Below are 22603 nucleotides of genomic sequence, written 5' to 3' on the forward strand. Positions count from 1 at the left end.
TCAGCGCTCAGGCCTTTTACTATAGGTGGTATTGGACATTTCCATACTCACGCACGCTTACACACGCGCACACACGACTTGTCGAAATGCGAATGAATGTGATTCTCTGCAAAAAGTCCCCCTTTCAGCAAGTCGATGGTGGCGCCGCCACGAGATGTTAACGCCGAATTACCAATTTACTTACCAAAATATTTTAATTTTTATGAGTAGAGTAGGAACAGGAACGTAAGATAAGAACTCTGAAATAAAATAATAATAATATAATATATTATTTGAAATTTTGAACTTGAACCTTTAACACATCAATTATCATAATACAACAGCTTGAACTTTGATACTTCCCGTTCTTCCACTCGGTTCTCCCAAGTAATAAAATGATATTCAATTTTAATTCACAATTTATCATTCTCAGTAATCATTGTTCATTATCATTACTATTCACTATCACTATTAATAATAACTCAACTATTGGAACTGAAAAATTCAACATGAGATGAAAATTTATAAAAACAAAAAGTATAATCACCATTTTATTCATTCAACAAATCAACATCATCTTCATCATAACATAAAAATAATAATCCAACCAAGTACATAAATAATTCCAATAGTAAATTTATAAAACAAAAACACATAGAAAATAATTATTGAAACATGAAATCACACATTTTTTCATATCAACATTCAACATCGCTGAAATTTAATTTTTAAACTTTCAATAATTCAAATAATTGAATCGGTCAGTACGGAAAGGGGATAAGTCCATTTTTGCGTTTTTCAGGAATAACAAAAAACTGATTCATTCAAAAATCAAAAAATTTTAGTAAACATGCTTAAGGTCATTGAAAGAGGACCCCAAGACACAACTTTTAGCGCAGTTTCCAAAAAAAAATATTCACGTGCGCCGGTGCTGTTGCTGCCTAAACAAATGGGACTTAGACCCTTTCTGCACTCAATCGACAAAATTTCTTTTGAAATTTCTCGGGCACGAATGGGGCTTGATTCTACATCTAAGTACATCATTTAGACTGCTATCTCGTTTAAATTGACCAAAAACCCCTTGAGTTCTAAGACTTTTTGCCGAAGTTGTTAATTTTTTCATCATTTTTCAGTTCAGAGATTAACTTAAATTTCAAAAAATGGTCTTCTCAAAAATGTTAGTTATTTTTCAAGTAATTTAAAACATTTTACAAAAAAGTCATAAATGCGGATCCGCCCTTTTTCTGCACCCAAATACCACTTTCCCGGCAGTTTTGCGGAAATCTGACATCACCAGTCGATCCGCCGTACTTTGAAACCCCCATTTCCGCAAAAAAATTTTTTTTCAAAAATGTGACTTGTTACCTTTCCGTACTGACCGATTCAATTGTTATAAAAATATTTTCAAAACATTCGTACATAAAATATGTGATTGCATTAGTATTGTATATAAATGTTCATAATTTAAATTCACCCAATACATAATATCATGTATAAAAAAATCGACACATAAAAGAAAAAAATGAACAAAACAGAAATAGAAAAATAATGAATACGCGCAAGTTTAGTATCTATTTTTATTATCAAACGAGACCAATAGGCAATTATTTACACTTAAAACCCATAAAAATCCTTTTCGTTATTTTTTTTTTCATTTTGTTCATTCATTTTCGACACACATACGTACACATAATATTTAAATTTAATCACAAAAAAATAAATAAATAATAAAATAATCAATAGTGTTTCGCAAAACAGTTCGATACTTGTGCTAATACTAGTATCACATTTCCGGGAAACAAAAATATATATTTTAGACGGAAAAGAAATAACACGCCATTGCACCATACATATTTCATAGGTATTTGAACATGTTTGCTGAAACTCGACGTTGGTACGTTATATCCATACGCAATAAAAATGTATGTAATATTTAACAAGGTAATGTCAGAAGGTAACTAAGAAATACGTCATTTGAGGTAACAAAAAACAAAATTCGTCAACTGCACTCAATATAATTTTGTGTCACTGTGAGCGAACTTTAAAAACACTTGCTCCAAAGTTGTCTGACTGAAGCTGTATTCTTCGATACATAATGTGTTTTTTGCTAAGAAAAAAAAAATAGGTAAATAAAAACATAATTTGCAGGAAAAATTAACACTTCGGTAACCAGAGTACTTGCCATTCTCGATTGTTGAAAAACAATGCGCTAAAGACCTGACAGACGATTGAGGTATACTGAATACCAAATGATCGGTGAATGTTTCTTCCAAAGTAGCTAAGGGAAACACGTTATTAACAAATTCTTTTATTTTTTCCTCTTTCTCAGTGCCGGATCCATCATCTGAATTGATTTTAACTTCCAAAGTATATCCAGCACCGTATAAGTTTTTCAAATGTTGTGTCGAACCTATACATCTGCAAAAAAAATTAATTTAATTTAAAAATACATGTGAGAAACAAAGATGAAAGAACGTTTGAAGAATACGAATGAAAAAAAATGAATAAAAATTCCTTCACCTTAATTTACCGTTCACCATAATACCAACTCGTGAGCAAAGAGCATCGGCTTCTTCCATAGCGTGCGTTGTTAAAATAGCACCTCTACTTCCCTATAATTATATTAATATAAAAATAATAAGACGGTTCTCGAAGAAAATGGAAACATCTCATCAAGAACTGAATGAGTCAGAAATGAAATTACTTGAAAACTGCACAAGATTGTATCCCACAAGAAGCGTTTGGAGTGCGGGTCCATTCCTACGCTGGGCTCGTCCATTAATACGACAGATGGGTTGCCTACCATGGCTATGGCAAAACTAAGTTTTCTTTTTGTACCACCAGAACATTGATGTGAAAGTTTATCAGCATGTTCTTGAATTTGAAGAGCGGTAAGATATGTATTGACAATTCTGTGTAACATAAATAAATAAATAAATAAATAATTATAAAAAATTTGTCCCTCAGGTTGTTGCGTTGATTTCAATTAATACATTTCTTACTCGTTGATTTTTTCAGGAGGAACTCCTCTGATAGCAGCGTAGAGCTCAATATGTTCCCTGACAGTAATATTTTTCCATAATACATCACTCTGAGGACAATACCCCAAATACTTGAATACTTCTCCCAAACTCCCTTGTATAATGTTTGTTCCTTTTATTTGAATCTAGTTAGAAAAGAAACGCCAAAAAAATTCAATGTAGGTACCATCAGCTGTGATATTAGAATAGTTTTGAAATAAAAATGTACATTTCCTTCCGTAGGTACTTCTTCGGCAATAATAATCTTCATAGCAGTTGTTTTGCCAGCACCGTTGTGCCCAAGTAAACCAAAAATTTCTCCAGGGCCGACAGCGAACGATATATTAGCAATCGCCAATTTCGAATTTTTCGATTCTTTCTTCTTTTTAGGGAAACATTTATGGAACATGTTTTTGCTCAGATTTGGTCCATATTCTTTTTTCAAGTCCTGCAATAATTTACCAATAATTATCAGACACCGCTCCCATATCAACATTATTATATTAAAAAAATATATGTATTTCATGAACCAGATAAAAGCTAGGTATCTGATTAGATAACAAAATGTATTCACCTGAACTATTATAAGAGGATGATCTGGAGAATCCGTCATAGAATTCATAAAATTAGCGACGCGATATTTTTCAAACTTGACATCATCGTTGTCATCTTCATCATCATTTGACGTAACGATGTTTATGCTGCTTTCACTCACAGTTTTCTTTTAATAAAAATAATAATGACAATAATACCACGAGGTACTCCGAGAATTATATACAACAAAATTGAAATCATTCTTACTTTTTTGCTACAAATGAAGAAAGATTTCATCGAACGCCCGCATTTCCACAATTCCAGCATTCGTAGTAAAACAACAAATAGAGGAATTTGTAATAAACACGAAGCCAAAATTATAATGATCTCTGGGGTAAAATAATCTGTAATCGTAAGATAGACACAAGCTTCGTTTGCCAAACAAAGCAGGAAAACTCGCCCCACGAAATAAATTATGGCGAACGGCAAATAAAATGTATCAAGTAATGAGAATATTGTGTGCACAGTAAACATATATGCTGGTCCTGTATAAAAAAAACAGCATGCAGAAGTAATATTAGATCTGTGTTGACAGTTGATTTATTTAATGATTTTTTTTTTTTTGAAAAAAATGATGTTTCTTACCAACTTTGATCAAATCCAGTAGAACTATCAATCCAAACGGTAAAAGGCCAATAAACGAAGCGAAATTTAACAAAATGGATTGCGTGGTTTCAGCTTTGTTGAACAGATATGATAAAGTGGATGAAAATAAAATAGAACAAGGAACATAAAGAATCAATAAAAATGCCAATATGCTGAACGCTGCTGGTTCACGGAATGGGGGTAAGTCGAAAAACTTTATCAGCGACAAGTGCAAAGACAAAATAATCAACATCATGAAAACTAACACTACGAAAAAGGTTCCATAATAAAGAGGGAATTTCAGTCCATTCACTCTCAATAGATTTTTGGCTCTTATCTGAAATGCAAATACGAGTACAAATCAATCAATAAGAATTAAACAGGCAAATAATTACCTATAATTAAGTAGGTATGTCCATTCGCAAAATAATGAAAAAGTAATCTTACTTCTCTATCATACACATAATCGGTAGCAAAAATTATAGGAATGGCACAAAATGCGGCTCCAAGACATACTGCACAATAGAATAATCCAACGTCGAACTTTTCTGGTTGAGATTTTGTCAAAAATGGAAAAGATTTAGTTATTATCTTAGCTTCTTCTGAAGTATCGTTATATTTCTCTTTTACAAACATCCTGGAAAATATCAAATACACATTTACTCGTATAAACAGTGATTTTTACACTTTAAAGATTCATCATAATCGTGTTGTACTCACTTATACAGCGCATTGTTTAGAGTATTTATCATTATTGGTAAAGAATGCATCGCGGTATCATTATAAAAAATCGTTATGTCGATTTCTTTACAACATTTGGATACTTTAAAGGCTCCGACGTGAGGTTTACTTTTTAGTAAATCTGATTTGCCTTCGAATAAAGGATACAATGGAATATTCAAATACTGAACGAAATCTAAATGACTTTGCTCTTGAGGAATAGAGATCGAAAAATTTTCATAGGTACCTAAAATGATAGAGATGTTAATTAATTGATACCTATAGAATTACCATTTTAGGTAGGTAAATTATTTCAAGGAGATAAGGTGTGATGATATTAATAATTCGAAACACTTACTTTCGTTCAATAGTAAAGATTTCATTTTATTGTCATGCGTGGTTTTCACATCCAGATATAATCCTGCAGCTGAAAACAGCAGAGGAACCAAGGCCACTAGTATGAACCGAGAAGGTTCTCTGCAAATATTTAGCAAACGAAGTTTGATCATCGCTATTGATGTTTGTAGAGCATTTGGGTTCACTTGAATTGAATGCAGTCCCAAACCAGTAACAGGACTGGAAGGTCGTCTTTCTCCAATATTCTCAGGTATTCGAGCTGAGTAAAATATTAGTGCAATAATATAATATTAAGCAAATTTGAGATAATTTTATAGCTTCATGTTTGCAAAAATTACCGCAAGAAGCTTCATAAGATTGAATATTCTCACTATTGGCAGAATGAGCGGAAATACGACGTCTTCTTACAGATCTAGATTTACTACCGAGACGTTTTTTAACGATTCTATTTGCTATGCTACCCTCTTCATCGTCTAATTCTTCACTCTTTTCCAAGTATAAGAATACCTGTGAATTTCAAATGTTGCAATTTACTCGTAGTTATAAGAAAAAAATTAACACAAACCAAACAATAGGTACTGGTTATTACCTCTTCCAGTGTAGTCATCGATATACCGTAACTACTGATTTTGAATCTATTTCCATGACTTATTTCGTACTCCAATTCGGCGAAGAGAGCGGCGAACTTATTAACACAATGATGAGGTAAAATGAGCGATAACTCTTTACCATGTTGACGAGCGACTTCAACTTCAGGTACATGACATTTGATTAATCTGACTATATCTTGTCCTATATTATTAGCATCGAGAACTAACCTATAAATAAAAATTTGAAAACATGTTTAATATTTATTGTGAATAGAGTTCTAAAAACACAATTTCCAACTCACGTCAAATGATATCCAATTCCAAATTTATTTTTCAAAAACAAAGATGAACCTACGCATCGTAATTGACCTTTAGAAATTACAGCTTTTCGATCGGCTAAAATATCCGCTTCATCCATAAAATGAGTCGTCAATAAAATAACCTGAAGTTTACATTTTAAAAAAAAATTAATGAAAAATTAGCAAGAAAAAAGGCATGTCAATAAAAGTTCATAAAATTCTTACTTTTCCAGCTTTGTTTTGTTGCAACAGAGACCACATATAACGTCTGGAATAAGGATCAACACCGGCAGTAGGTTCATCGAAAATCATTATCTAAAATAACATTAAATAATGCAGATATCGATATAAATAACGTTTCTTGCTGACTCGAGTATTATCGATAAAATTACAAAAACAAATTTATTATAGGTATTCACTTTCGGTGAGCCAATTATGGCAATTCCAACAGAGAGTTTTCGTTTTTGACCACCACTAAGATTTTTTGTGTAGGTATCCGCTCTATCAGTCAAGTCAACATTTCGTAAAGTCCGAACAATTTCATCCTCTTGTTCTGAAACAGGAATTCCCTAAGATACAAAGATAATATCAATAGGTATTCGAATCGCAAAAATTAAATTTAAAAAAATACACTTTAAATAAATCAACTTACGCGGATCGCGCTGAATAATTTCAAATGCTCTCTCGGAGTTAGATTATCGAATAGAGTATCATGTTGAGGACAAACTCCAAACATTTTCCTCACAGTACTCAATTCTTCAGATTTTCTAAACAGAATTAAAATGTCAAATTACTTAGATAATTTATTCCCAAAAAAATATGAAATAAAAAATGAACAGATTTTTAAAAAATTACCGGATATCATGCCCGAAAATGTACGCCGTTCCCGAAGTAGGCTTTGTCATACCAGTCAATATATTGAACAACGTTGTTTTTCCAGCGCCATTGTGCCCCAAAATCGCAGTTATTTGTCCTTCATAAATAGTCAGATTTATGCCTAGACATTTTCGTGGAAAAAAAATCAACATCGAAATACTACGCACATGTGTGATTTATTAGATTTATTAATCTCACCATTAATCGCTGAAACTTGAGCTCCTCGACAAGGAGAATAATGCTTATGAAGACCTACTATTTCAATTCCAACTTTATCCTTCAAACAATTGGCAACCGGTTCGATATCATTATTATTGGCAAAATCAGAAGTGGCATAATTTTTAGGTTTTGTGCTCTAAATAAAGTATTTCGTCAGTTTTTCATAATATAAAATTAAAATACATGCATTTTTAAAATGATACCAACTTACAGATTCGCGTTTGAAAATGAAGCGAAAAAGTTTACAAAATGGGTTCAAGAAAAACCATGGTTCTTTTTTCGCGCCATATTCACCTATAAAATAAAGAAACAAAAAGTTATGAGATGTAACATTTCAGCAACGAGCAATAATTACGCGCCATTGTTTAAAATACTAACTAGGAATAACCAAATCCAAATAATAAGCTAATATAGCGTATAAAAAGTTATCGAAACATAAGAAAATTAAACTGCTGCCGAAAGATAATCCGGGGCCAGCCCATAAGTTATCAAAACATAACCCATTTCCGCTCATATCCATCGTTAAAGCCTGTAAACATGAGAAAAATTCAATAGACTTTTAATATGAGTCTTTCTCTTTATGATTATTAGGTAATGCAATTATCATTTTACAAACCCTAACCTACAACAAATCAATCGATATTGTTTATAGTCAAGTACATAGGTACGCATTCAGATTGTCTGCGTTTACTCGTATTTTACAAAAAAAAATAAAAAATCAATGCCACAAAATACTTCTACGCAGGTATAGGTATAGGTAAATGTCGCGTCAAATACATATCTGAAGGCGTCTAAATTATTCACCTTATCCATAGCCAAAGTAAATGCTGCTGGGCTGAGGAGTGACATTGACCATAAAAGTGTAGTGTTGGTTTTTGAGATAAAAACACGGATGAAGTATAACAAACTGAATATGTTTATGATAAAATTACCCATAATTCCGGCACTCTATAAAATTAAAAAAAAATGAAATAAATTAGCCGATGTAGGTAGATGCTATACGTTTACTTAATTTTTATACCAAAGCAAACATAAAATATCAAAGCAAATAGAAAATCTGTTTGAGCGCTTTTAGAAACTCAAATAAATGTAGGCATTTGTTAAAGTTTGAAAGGTTTCTCTTCACTTCTGGTAGACTCGAGATGTATCACGTTTGTCAACTTTCTAACGCGTCAGAGATTTATTCACAAAAGCTCACGCAAAATAACATTACTTAAAACGAAAATTTCTTTGAAAAATGTATCTTTTATTTCATGTCCCCTCTTAATGATGAATTTTACCAAGCTAAAGAAACGCGCAATGCGATATTATAATAGATTAAATTATTCAAGTTCATGCAGAAAGCGTTCAAACAAACCTGTAACATTATCAACTTACCCTCGCATTATTGAAAAATGGAGTCAGCATAAAACTGAAGAAAATTATCGAAAATTCGTACAAAAGGACTAATAAAAATATTAGAAAAAAGTTAGAATGCTGAAATACACCCAACAAAAACATGCTTGAGACAGCTACAATGGACATAACAGTAACGAAAACCCCATACACGATAAACCAGGATAACCTATAATAATTATGCTCATTAATTATCATTAGAATTATTATAAAAATACAAACATGTCCATACCTAGTTTTATCACTTTTTTTTCTTACCAAAATACTGAATCTTTTAATCCCATTATTTTCATCCCCTCTTTAATTTTTTTCTCTTTCTCTGTTACTACCAACATGAGTAAATAAGTAACGAATTGCGATAATGACATCACTAAATAAGCTGGAATGACTAATCGGAATAATATATTCCAATCTGGAAATAAATGAAACGTTGAAATGTTATATAAGTAATTAATTAGGTAGGCTATTATAGATCAAAGTAACGATTCGCGGTAAGAATATAAGATTACTGTTGGATGTTTACCTGCGGTAAATGCTTCTTTCGGGAATAATTGCAGCTGCATTTGCTTTATATCAAAATTTTCTCCAGCGACCAGCTATAAAATAGATACCCATCGAATAAAATATGTATTGTACCTTACCTACTAATGCTCACTTAACTTAATTTGAGACATTCTTACAACTTCGCAAATCAACTAACCGCAATTTTCGTATAATCAATCAGCATTTGTAACGTTACGAAGCCAGAAGCATAATACTGGTAAGCAGGGCAGTCTTCAACTTTTAATACATGACTCTGTTCCAACGCTTTGGCCAGAATATGAGAATTTTCTCGGCATGATAATGGCTGTGAATACAATTCAGCGGACGTAGGAGCGGATACGAATGAAGGGTTTGTTCGAATTTCATATCTATGAAGAGAAAATCATTTATATAAATACCTAGCTTCTTAACAGTAGGTATACCATTTCAATTTACAAACAGGGTGTTCCGAAAATCGTCCGTCAATATTCAACAGTATAAATAGCACTCGAGGAAACGAATAAAAAACGTTGCTACGAGCCTACGACCGGTTGCCTATCTTGTGAATTGAAGGGGCCACGTGCTTTGCAAAACTCAAAATTTACTAATTTTGAAAAAATCATCAAAATAAGAAAATGTTTGAATCATTCAAATTATGCCCATAACCCATAGTACTTGAGTGGACGAACAAAAAATGTTTGCGCATTCAATTTTGAAAATAAGCAATTTGTCATAATAACATCTTTTGTTCGTCCACTCGAGTACTATGGTTTATGAGCATAATTTGAATGATTCAAACATTTTCTTATTTTGATGATTTTTTTCAAAATTAGTAAATTTTGAGTTTTGCAAAGCACGTGGCCCCTTCAATTCACAAGATAGTCAACCAGTCGTAGTAACGTTTTTTGTTTGTTTCCTCGAGTACTATCTACAGTTTAATTTTGGCAGGTGATTCCGGAAAACCCTGTATCGAAACTGAATCATGAATGCTCGACTGCATTATTCACAAAGTGCATTATTATGGATAATCTAGCCAGCCGGAAAATTTTGAAATTCAAACGAATAAACCAAAAAATACAATCATAACTTGACTGTTCAATTCACACTCAGATGAAATATAAATATAGTATTAGGTAGGTACCTACTTTCGTATTGAGAATAACAGTAAACCTACAATCTACGTTTTCAATTTTTTTTTTTTTTTTTAAGGAACAGTTCTATTGTGCTAGGCAGTTAGGAAATACATAATTGAAAAGCATATTATTTTATAAAATATTGAATAATGAGCTATCTTTTAGTTCGTCTTTGAAATACGGTAGATAAAGTAAGAAGGTAGAAGTAAGAGGTAACGTACTCCAAAACCACATCTCCAGCTGGGTCGTTAGTTTTAAATATAATAGCGGTTTGTATCGATGACGGGTCATGCCAATATTGTTCTTGTAAGTCTTCCTTTGTTTCAAACATTATGAAATTCATCTTATTACCTTGATTATTTCGAATTTTATCCCAATTTTCGCTCATTTCCTCTAAGAAAATCTGAAAATAAAACAATTAATTATTCATCTTTCATTTCCAACTTTTCTTAAAAAGAATTAAGACCTAGGTAGAGATACTCGATATTTCAGAAAATCTCAGTTTCATCTTACCTGCACTTCGGTACTGTTAGGAATTACGGCCAACGTGTAATTTAAATGCAACGAGTAATTATCGAATATTCTGGAGGAGAACGATGGGTTATCGACAGCAGGAAAATTCGGATTTGGTATCGATATTTTCAAAAACGCAAGCACTGCGAATGAATATAAAGGCAATATCACCTCCTAAAACGCAGAATAGAATTCAAAATTAACAAAATTCCAAACTGGAACGATACACAGAACAACTTTATCGTAATAAATAGGTATTTGAAAAATGAAGAAGGTGGGTAGGAAAGGTACCTAAACGAATGAGCAAGTAATGAAAACAAGAGGAAAACTTATAAAAATAGTATCAAAAAGAACATCAAACTATGTACCTACTTACATAATTTGAAATAATTTCATAATAAGTTAAAATTTAATAAGAAGGTATGAAGTTTGGAAGAAAATTTTTGGGCAATAATTTCTTCACTAATGAAATGAAAAAACAACTTGATTTACCGCAAACGTTTTCCTTTTTTCTCTTTTCTTCAGGGTCGCATTCCTCGCAAGCATTGCTCGCAATTGGCTGAAATACAAATCGAAACCTTTCATTCTGAGATGAGGTCGTGCCTTGAATAAGTATCAATTCTAATTCAATCCACCATTATGGTTTTTCTTTTGAATGATGTTCAACTGATTCCATTTTCGTGATCAGTATTTTTCATGCCTAAAAAAAAAAAAAAATGACAGACGTGTAGAAAATCCATAATACGTGCAAACGAAATTATTAAATAAAATTTACAGAAAATAGTCATTCTTCAAAGAGTTACCTACCAAAGTAGGTACCTATCTGTACCTACATAAAAAATGAATAATTGCGCAAGCAAACTCCAATGATAACCTCATAATACCTAAACTCACAACGCTACAACTACGCTTCATCTCACGATTCAATATAATGTAGGGATTTATTTCTCCAATAAGAATTTCATTTTTTTGAATAAGTAAGTACATATTACATTTTATAAGGAGAGTAACCGAAGATCAGTTTCATAAATATGTATTATTACCTTTAAAAATGAACCTACATCGACATTTAAAAGGTTAATTTGGTTGGAAGCTATTCAAGAAGGTAGGTATTCTTCGTCAATAAAATACAAACAATAAGCTGCGATGAAACTACCTATTTTGTAAAGTACATAATCTTGGTAGGTTGACTCAAAAGATTATAATAATTAATTGTAGTATCTTGAATGCCATTGCTACATAATGTATTGTAATTTGGATATCTTGAATTCCTTTAAATATACTCAAAGTAGGTATTTGAATGTTCGAGCCTTAAAGTTGAAAAGGTAAGTATAAAATCATCAATACGCGCATGACTTTATTAAAACTAGACTGCTTTCTTCGCCCATCATGTAAGTAATCTCTTAATCGTATTAAAAACTGATAACTCATGAAAAATATCGCAAATTACGCAAATAGAATTTGTACATTCATTACCAGCGCTGAATAGAGTAAGAGTCTATACTATAAACTTATAAAGACAAATCACAAAAAATGCTATTCTTGAAGAATGAAAAATTTTTAATGATTGAATAAGAAAAACTATGTATCAACTTGGAAATATTCAAATACCGACCGACCGTTTAATAAATCAACAAAAAATATCACCTATTTTAATTTATTCGTCTGATTAATAATGCAGGCTTTATTAATTTATTGGCACGTTATAATTCACTTCAGTATTTTCAAAATCTAAAACAATAATCATTTTCGATAAATTTCGATCAATAAAAAATCAAATGAAAATAATCTGATGGGAAATTCAATTAAAGATCTTTTTCTTTTGGTACTACCAAACATTTCAACTTGCATTAAGAAAGACTACCTACCTATTAAAACATTCTAAATACAGTAACGAAGATGGCAGTAGGTATTAGTCGTATTTATATTTAGGAACCACGACGAGAAGTGTAATACTTGTACATCTTTTGTTATAAATAATTTACTTCACCACATTCATTAACAAATAATGTACAGCATCGCTCAACACATCTACTCAATAAAAGCAAATTTTCCCTAACAAAAATCACGCGATCACGTAAAAATCGTTTTTGAAAAAAAAAAAAAATAGAATAAAACTCACTTTAGATCATTTTTATGATTTTTTACGTCAATAATCACTCAAAAAACACCCACACGAACAACCACACAACACCAACTTAACGATTATCGAAAATTGAAGTAACGTTTTAATTACGAATCTACTCGTACTATTGGTCAATTATAAAAACCGATTCATCATTCGCCTTTTGATGTACAAGTGGTGGACGTGAATCGGTAACTGAAAACAATATTTATTTTAAAATTATGTGTAGGGCATTATCGTGTTAGCTTGTGGCTTGAGTTTGCGCGAACTTCACAAAACGCTCAGCAACAATCTACGACTGAAAATTAAAAAATTATCATAATGATTTTCTGTTCACATAGCAAGCAATCCTTTCTTGGTATATAATTTTAAATACATAACATTATTCATTTGATAATGTTTTTTCTGTTCATCTGAAAGGTTTTGCTTTGTTTGAAAAAATTAGGCGAATTTTGAAAAAAAAAACTGGTGACTAGGTACCTAAATATGAAATTAAAGAATTTGATACAATTTTCAAAATTAAAAAAAATTATCAAAATAGACAAAAGGTTTGAAAAAATAATTTTTTTGAATTATAAAAATTTTTTGTTTTATTTTGTATGTGCCAAGAGCGAATTTATTAAAACTTCACATTTTGAAGCGTAATCTCGATCAATCTCCAAAAAATGCAAAATGAAATTTGAAAAAAAAGTCAATTATTAACCATCACTACTACAAATTAAACAATAAGTTATATGAAGAAATTAAAAAAACAAAAAAAACATGGCATTAGTTGAAATCTACGACCTACTCTAAAAGTGAATATATGTAAATACGCTCAAAATTACAAAAGACTTTTTTTCACAAGATATCAGGTAAACTTTTAGATTTATCTCACTCGTAGATGTTCCATAATTCAACAAAAAATTCGGGATTAACCGATATCTGTTGCCCTCATTTGGGGAAAAAAACTTCACGAGTAACACGCAAAGGCCATATATTTAATATAAATTTTGGGCATAAGTATAGTTAAAAATAACATGCGAAAAATGCATTAAAAAATCAAAACACTGAATACCCTTGGTCAAAGCCTTCACAAAACGAAAGAGTCAGCACACATCATCGCCTCTTAACTCAACAAGTTTTCCGAGAGAAATTGATCAAAATTATCAATACTTGAGACTCCATAATGTAGCACTGTATAAGGTTTATTTTATACCTATGCTAACATTTTGAAAGCTTGTTAACTTTTCAAGCTTCAATGTCATTCCATAAACCTACATAACATAACCGGGTTTCGTACTTTACGATGGTAATTTACAAAAGGGTATCCTTTCATGATATCGAATCATTAATCCGAAACAAAAAAATAAACCGTCCGTTTGAAGCACATAGCTATGTATGTACCTAGCTATATCGTTTGTAGGTGGGTAAAACAACGTGAAAAATTAGCTGAGTCAATGACTTCTACCCCAAATGAAAATATGTTCGTGTGTTTTACTTTTATGTAAGCTGTACCTATAGACGTGATAGGGTAACTCCGAAGCCATTTTTTTCTCACTTTCGACGTTCATTGTTAATTTGCACATTTAAATAAAGGTTGAGTTTTTTTTTTTTTATAATCGATTTCGACCGAACGGTAAAGATAGAGAAGTCTGACGTCACACAACAATACAACCCTTTAAGATTTTTGTCAAAGTTAAACATTCAACCACTATCACGCAACTCAGGTGGAAAAAATGGTGACCTTTGATTTGGGCTGATAATTCACTTCCTTTAGTTAGCATTTAATGAAAATTGAAGGTGGCTTAGGTGGCGTGATAAAGTGTAGGGAAACGGCGTAATATATCACTGTCATTTTTGAAGAAATTCACTTCATATCGAATAGCCTGGGTATACCTATTACCTACCTACCTAATTAAATAGTAGGTGGGGTGCAAATTTTCGTTTCGTTGTACGTAGGAATACTTATTTGAAAATGATTTTTTTTTTTGCGAAAACGTTACCTGCAGTAATTATACAAAAGTACGAATTTATTCATCAACTTTTGTGTACGCAAGTGTATAGCATGTTATGTACCTAAGAAAAAGTAAAACTCGCCAACGAAAGAAAGTTTGAAATATCCTTGACTTGGAAAATATTTTAAATCGAATTGATGGCGTATTCTTTCGTCGGCTCGGACGAGTTATTGCGTCGTCGTGTTTTACATACATATATGAATTATATATCAACAGTGGGGTAGCCCTGATCCTTCGCTAATCATAAACATTCACTCAGTTCGAAGTATGATTGATTTTTTCAAGTCATGTGACTAAATGAATTTTATATAACTTTTGTTTAAAACCTTCAATTAACTCGTTAAAGGTATAAATGCAGGTTTTGAAATTTTTATTCGCTTCGATAGACCTGTGAAAAATGAACGTTTCGTGTTATTGATTTGGAAGCAAAAATACATTGTAAATAATAGATAAGCTTTTGTAAAATAAACTGTGAAACTCGGATATGAATTTTGACGTAAAACTCACCCAGTATCGAACGAAAGGTCGGAAAAAGTCAAATAAATTGAAAAATTTATAAGGCAACTTGAAAATATTTACCAGTAAAAGTTCAATAAGGGCGAAAATTATTTTTACTGTTTAATAGAAATAGGTACCTACTACCTACCCAGCATTTCAATGTCATCTTTTAGGTTTGAATGACGAAATTCGCGGAGAAGTAATTTCTTCCTCCGGAAAAACGTCTGCTTGACAACGCTTCATTTTCATCGAGAAATAGCAACAACAGCAAATTGGAATGAAGTCATCTAAAAACAAATGAAATAAAATACGAAATGGATTAACAATCGTGTTGAATTCGTTACATTGAAGAGAAATATAACGCAAACCATAAATATGTAGAAAAGAAAAATCATTTGAAAAAATTAATTTTCAATATATTAGGTAACCTTTAAAAAAATGAAATAAATTTGCATAACGGTGTTTCTAAATCATTATCAGTTCGTCTCAGATTCACCCTCATTAACTCTCTCGCGAAATATATAAAATTCAAACTGTTTTCTTTCAAGTGAAATCTAGATGTACCTAGGATTGCTTTGTCAAAAATTGTGAATTTTACTCAAAGCCCACAAATCAACTACAATTGTTAGATCTGCTTTCCTCGGTTTTTCTTTTTTTTGAACTTGAAGAGAATCAGTTGACGAGAATTTAAAGAGAACAGACTGCACATTTACATAAAATCAGTAATTAAAATTTGAAAAGCTCAAAATTATTTATTTAAAAATTTGAAAAAGTTACACACTGTCAAGAGCCTTTCTTATTCTTTTTAGCAAGCTAATTTTCAAAATAGGATCCAAAAAAAAAAATACAAGTAGGTAGTTTAAAGGAAACAATTGGGCATTTTGAGATCGAATATTGGTTCATTTTTTCGATCTGGCCGTTCTCCTTACAACCACAAATTGCTTTCAATCATGGTTAAAATATGAAAAAAATTGATAGCAACGGAAAAATGTATCATTTTTGGAAGATAATTTTTCAATGCTCCACCAGTCTCCCCGTCTCCTTAGACAAATATTCGAATATATTGTGAATTTCCATTTCACTAATTTAAAGTTACTGAGTTCATAAGTAACTTATCATCTAAGTATGTGTACCTATAGCTACCTATCCTACATATTTATTTCTTGGATTCGACTCTTCAGAGTCATCTAAGTCGCTAACTTTTTTCAATGTTAACAAATTCTGAGCATAAAAACCCACCCTGTTGTTTGTAATAGATATCGTAAATCAGGTTTAAATGCGTTTCCTATAGTTTGAGTTGGAATACGAATATTCAGATGGTTTAAAATGAATATTGCCTATTTTAAATTTAAATCTAGTTCTAAACAGACCATGATCACTTCCTAGTGAGTAAAAAATACTCGTAGCATTCATCTTTATCATTTTTCTTCGCGATAATGTTCTTAAATTATTTTTTATCGTTACTCGTTAGGTAGATTTTTCTTTTCAATTCCTGCAATTAAATATCTAGTTTCAATCGAAGTGATAAGATTAAGCACGTCATTTTCATCGTTTTCAAACGAAGCCATCGTTTCGAGATTTAAAATACTCAAAGATGATCGAAACGTAAGTAGTACTAGTCATTCCTTGGTCCTCTTCGAAGAAAAAAAATTTCAAAATAATTTTCCGACCGTGACGAGACTCGAACTCGCAATCTTCGGATTCGAAGTCCGACGCCTTATCCGTTAGGCCACACGGCCTAGCAAGGATCGGCTCGTTACAAGAGCACATTACAGCTGAGGTTGTTTTGATTGAGGTAGGTAATGGTCTCGTAAGTCATGGATATGGGTACTACTTTTTTCCGTGGTGCATATATTTTTTTTTTTTTTCGTAATTCACGTTTAAAGAATGAGTACCACGTTTTTATATGCCAAACTATTACCTGTACCAAACCAACCTACGAGTACAATCTACATGCTCAATTGTTCATGTATATTGTACATGTACTGTCAGATGCAGACTAATACACAGGTATAGAGATCGTCGAAAATCATCATTTGTGATCTTCTACGGTGTGGTGTATTCAGACTATTTTGCTATTTATTTATACAATGAGCGGGTCGCAAAGTCATCAGTAGGGCTAGGATTTTTATGATAATGCTTTTTTTTTGTAGCAACACCCTATACGGCATAAATATATTTTCTTTGCGTTTCATTCCATTCTGAGGCGAATGGTGAAAGTTGATAGTGCTTTTTTTTGCTTTTTTTGGGTGTAAATGCTTTAAAATGCTTATTTTGGGCAAAAAAGGCGGATATTTTGCTTTTTTGGTGCTTTTTTTCGTCGTTAGCGCTTTTTTTGGTAAAAAATTGGTAAAATGAAGAAATAAGTTCCAAAAATACAAAAATTTATCAACTTTTTGCACATTTTTGAAAAAAAAAATAGTTGTTAAAAAAAGATGAGTTCAAACAAACAAGGGAAAAAACTGAAAAATAACAGATTCAGTTTTCATTTTTCTATTTTTATTTTATTTTATTTTTTATTAAATTTTTAGTTTCAGTTTTTTTCCTTTTTTTCTCCTTTTCATCTTTTAGTTCATTTTGGTTCAAGTTGTACATATATTTAAAGGAGGTATCTTGCTCGGTTTGAAAAAACCTTCATTTTGATACCTAACATGGTAGGATTTGATAGCGCTTGTTTTTGCTTTTTTCTTACATTTTTAGTGCTTTTTTATAGCGCTTAAAACGTGTTTGATAGCGCTTGAAAATCCTAGCTCTAGTCATCAGATTATAGATTTACAATTTTGATGAAATAATGTAACTACAACAGAGGTATGTTATACATAATGTACTACCAGCATTAGTAGGTATAGGTAGGTATTCGGTATAATCATGACAACAATACTAGTACATATCTGTAATATACACGTAGGACGTAGGTATAGGTAGGTAGAGGTACTAGGTACCTTGAGGAAGATTGCCTTTGTATACAGAAAGTGATTTTCATGAGTACGTAGATACTTACTTCTCCCTCCCCCGCAGGATTAATTTATTTTTGCTTGGAAAAAACATTTACAATTCTCAAAGTTTTGACCAACTGCTCAGGGGGTAGCAACCACTGCCCTCCCGGGTCGCTTCGCCCTTGAGAAGATACGTGAAAAAATAATGAGAATTGTGTTCAGGACAACTCCTTTCCATTCTTTAGATTTGGATTTTGCAAATCAAAAAAATGGGTTTCAGTTTTATAATTTAGTACGACAGCTCTTAGACTTTTAAATTAAACGAAACTTTATTACTACAGATGAAAAAGAATTCTCCCTCTCTCCTCCTAATCAGTTTTCATTAGCTACCTGCTCTTCGGTTTCTTACCTTCAGGAGTGACATTTTCCCCCATTTTTCCAACTCATGCGCAATTCTTTCGAATTTTTTTGATGAAAGGTCATCACTTTCCAACTGGAGAAATTAATTTGGAAAAATGAAAGGGAGAGATAACTGTGTCTCTTTCTCGCACGTGCCTTGAAAGGAGGGGCATGGGGTATAATCTGCAATTGTTTGAAATTGTTGCCGAATGTTTGTTTAAATTTTCCAAGTATTATATATACATTTTGTGAGTTTTGAAGATATAGTACCTATACGAAGATCTCATCTCGATAAAATGATCATCATATGAACTCCAGGAGTCGTGTTACAGACAGGATTTTACACCAGCTTTCCAGATGCCCAAGAGGGAAGCTGTATCTTGCTCCCTTTAGTTTTGTCCATGATTTTTTAGTAAGTTACAAGAAAGCTCTCCGGTCAATTCATTCCCTAGTCTTTTTTAAACATAAGTACGAGTTTACACTCGATCGAAATTGATTTTCAAATTGGACTCCCGGATTCGGGCAACGGTCCAAAATTATTCCCCACACTTCCACAGATAGTCTCTGTTATACGAAGACGTTCACCACACACAAAATCTAGGTAGGTATTTTCGAAGCGACGACCTGCTTAAACACGAAAATACATGCCATAAGTACAATTTTTATCACGTGTTTTATTTCAAATATCGAAACGAACACGCTCTCTGTATTCCTTCACGAATACTATTCCACCTTTATTTTGATTTGCTGAAATGAGAACAAATCGAAACACAAATAGGTACGATTGTTTCACGTTCAATTTTGACTCCGCAAGTCACCAGATTTTCAGAATTTAAACAGTTCAAATGTAATGCTAACAATAGAAGTCACGGTTGGTTAGTATCGTCTTCATTAAGACCCATGTTAGCGTTGTTTTATTTTAATTTTTTTTTCTTTCGCACTTCCTTTGTGAGAGGAAACATAATTGTACATGTACTTCAAGTAGGTACTGATTTGAATGCGAGTTTTTTTTCACTAGGTAGGCATCAAAGGGTCATTGAACAAAACAATGGTGAAAAATTACCCGAACTCGGATATTCTCTTTATCAACAAATGGGTGTGAAAAATCATATATTTCCAAGTGAGAAACTCCGCCGTATCCATTTTCTGTTGTCTTATTTGTAAGCACTTGAAGTGGACTAGCATGTATAACCGTAGAGAAAGCACGTACATAAATTGATGATGAAAAATTCCACAGGAATTAAACTTGCCCTAAATAAATAAAAGTTGCACAAATAAGTGGAAAAATAATTCAGGAAAAATGCCCACCCCGTGAATCAACATCTTAAAAGAGTTTCAACTTTCTATTTATAAAACTTTACGCCTTCATTCGTTTCTCGAATTATTTATTTCTTTCGTGTAGAGAACTTTTGCAACAGAATGTAAACTTTTCACTGAATGAGTTCAGCAATTTGGGCAGTATGGTAAAATCTTCATTTTTTTGAAAAAGATTTTCATATACGTGTACATAATGTAAGTACGAGTATTATCTGGCACGATAAAAATAAGTTCCTACGTAAGAATGAATTTTCGAAGATATGCTTTTTTTTTCTTTCTTTTTGGTAGGCTAATTAGGTAAGTACATATGAGTTGGATAAATTATTAAAATGAAAATATCATTAGATACCTTACCCTTAGGGATGAATTCAGAAAAACTTGCAACAATAATGCGTATACTTATAGCATACCTATTACACACCGCGGTAATTTAATTTCACAATACATTGTGATTACAAGCATTTTTTTTTTTTTTTTGTTGAAAATACTTTAAAATTTCAATTTCTCTAATGAGAAAGCTCTGTTTTTCGTGTATTGTACGATGTACGAGCACGTTAATCAATCATTCAATTCCGCATTACTCGTAGGTAATAAAATAATAAAATATGACTCTGATTTGAAGCAGCTAGCTGTAATTTAAAAATAAAACGTACCGATAAATGCTTTTTGTATCACGTTTGCAATCACAAATATCCCAATTCAATTTTTTGTTACTTTAAAAAAAATTGCGTTCCGAAAAATTTGGAGAGAATTTTCGAAAACAGACATGTCAAAGTCAAATAATGAAGTTTTGATGCTGCCTCGAAAATTGCACAAAAATTTACGAACTACAAGACTGTGACATGCATTGCAAGAAACACTATCTAAGTGAATTCAACGAGTCCAGCAAACCCAACAACTCCAATGACTCCAAAAATCAGAGAAGGTCTTCAAATTTTACTCCAATGAGTGAATTCCAATGCGAGCAACGAGCATCCAATAACTCCAACACGCTATAATGACTCTCAAAAACAATTAGAATTCCACTAAAACAGTTGTAAACCACTTTTTCTTAGAATCAAAAAAAGATTGTCAAATTTCCTAGGTTATAACCTAATCAAATTTCTGATTTTCAAACACAATTTTCCCCAAAAATTCAAACATTTTTCCCAAAGTTGAAAAAAACCTTTAAATTGTGATGATTTTTTTGTCGTTTTTAATTCTGTTTCACACCAGTGGTCCCTACTAATTGAAATAAGATTTAGGAGATTGAAATTAGGCAGGACAGGTATGAACATAGATTTGAAAGGTATCCATAGATGTGCTTTATGAATAAGAAAACACTGATTTTTACCTTATTTTAGCAGTTTTAAATTTTGTTCTGTGTTTGCATCCCTCTCCAAATTGACCTCTGAAATTTAACAGACATACATTCGAGGGGAACTGTAGATGTGGTTTTCAGGCTATTAGACTTTTCAACTCCTCCTCGTCCCTTTCTAGGCAAGAAAAGGTACTTTTGTTCTTGAATTGAAAAAATTTTCTTTCTTTCTTTTCACTGCTTTCAAAATATTTTTGTATTCATTAATTCCTGTAAGTTATCAAGTTACTTATCTAACATTGCTACAAAATGTTTGAATTCATTGCAAAATTACTTATTTCACTTTTTTCAGTATTTTTTTACTATACTTAATTATGAAGAAATAAGGAAAACGGCTAGGGTTTAGAGGGGAGAGGTAAACGAGCAGTCTGGGAAGCGCTTCACGTAAGCTCTGAGAATTCGCCACACTTTTGAAAAAAATGACAGACTGGAACTGGGATCTCCTTTCTCCTTTAAATTCTGATAACTAGTAGGTCTTGATTCAGCAGAAATTATATGTACGTAGCTACGTACGTAGACAAGCATTCATAATGGAATGGGTACTTAGAAATACATAGGTGCTACTTCAACTTTGCACGTTTATTTCTCTAAGGGTAGGTAGGCATCCAAACAAAAATTAAAACCGCGAAGATTTAAAAAGTCAACTCGCCAACTTTTCTTCACTATTATGAGATTTTCATTTTTAAACTCGAGAAAATCTCATTTAATATTCCATAAATTTATTATACAAAAATAAAATAGGCATCTACCTACATATCTACCTATCTAAAAGCTGGAATAAAATTTATGCAAAGGATTCTCGGCTTATTTCGACGGTTCAACTTGATACTAACTCATTTCCCAATAAAAGTTTCTTTTAACCCAGGTTCTACTCAACTCAAACTTTTCACTTTTACATTCCGAGGAGAAAAATCAACCGGGACAAAAACTTGGAAGCATAAAATTGAAATAAATTAATACCTTAGACCTATATTCGCGAATACCCAAATGAATACCTACGTGTATTTTCATGCTAAAACAGAAATACCCTAAAGAAAATCGACGCGGAAAATTTGAAAACTACACATACTCCATTCGCCAACTGAAAACTTGAATTCATACCAAAAAGAAAGGTGAAATTCGGGCTAAAATAACAATCGGATAATATATCTGCCTGGTGCCTGCACATACAT

General features: G+C 32.0%; 1 protein-coding gene and 1 non-coding gene across 3 annotated transcripts; both read right to left on the bottom strand.

Moving 5' to 3' along the window:
* Positions 1 to 517: 517 nt before the first annotated feature.
* On the bottom strand, positions 518 to 13136 carry LOC135832246 (uncharacterized). 2 transcript variants are annotated; one of them, XM_065345379.1, is made up of 31 exons: positions 12925 to 13136; positions 11295 to 11502; positions 10803 to 10976; positions 10511 to 10692; positions 9335 to 9545; positions 9158 to 9230; positions 8893 to 9046; positions 8617 to 8803; positions 8044 to 8187; positions 7618 to 7768; positions 7451 to 7533; positions 7219 to 7375; positions 7000 to 7141; positions 6797 to 6911; positions 6564 to 6713; positions 6370 to 6459; positions 6148 to 6287; positions 5845 to 6073; positions 5627 to 5762; positions 5257 to 5514; positions 4899 to 5145; positions 4626 to 4815; positions 4179 to 4515; positions 3801 to 4078; positions 3574 to 3720; positions 3229 to 3447; positions 2982 to 3145; positions 2684 to 2891; positions 2500 to 2591; positions 2162 to 2397; positions 518 to 2086 (listed from the first exon to the last, which is right to left on the bottom strand). In XM_065345379.1, exons 2-31 carry the CDS (start codon positions 11385 to 11387, stop codon positions 1989 to 1991), a joined length of 5085 nt encoding a protein of 1694 aa, XP_065201451.1. In that variant the 5' UTR covers positions 11388 to 11502; positions 12925 to 13136; the 3' UTR covers positions 518 to 1988. The 2 variants fall into 2 exon arrangements, with proteins under 2 accessions (XP_065201451.1, XP_065201450.1); XM_065345378.1 differs by having other exon boundaries at positions 5594 to 5762.
* A 3952-nt stretch (positions 13137 to 17088) lies between these two features.
* On the bottom strand, positions 17089 to 17161 carry TRNAR-UCG (transfer RNA arginine (anticodon UCG)). The gene has a single exon. It is a non-coding gene; the product is annotated as a tRNA-Arg (tRNA).
* Positions 17162 to 22603: the final 5442 nt, after the last annotated feature.

This window comes from Planococcus citri, chromosome 1, assembly GCF_950023065.1.
Source record: "Planococcus citri chromosome 1, ihPlaCitr1.1, whole genome shotgun sequence".
NCBI classification, from domain to species: domain Eukaryota; kingdom Metazoa; phylum Arthropoda; class Insecta; order Hemiptera; family Pseudococcidae; genus Planococcus; species Planococcus citri.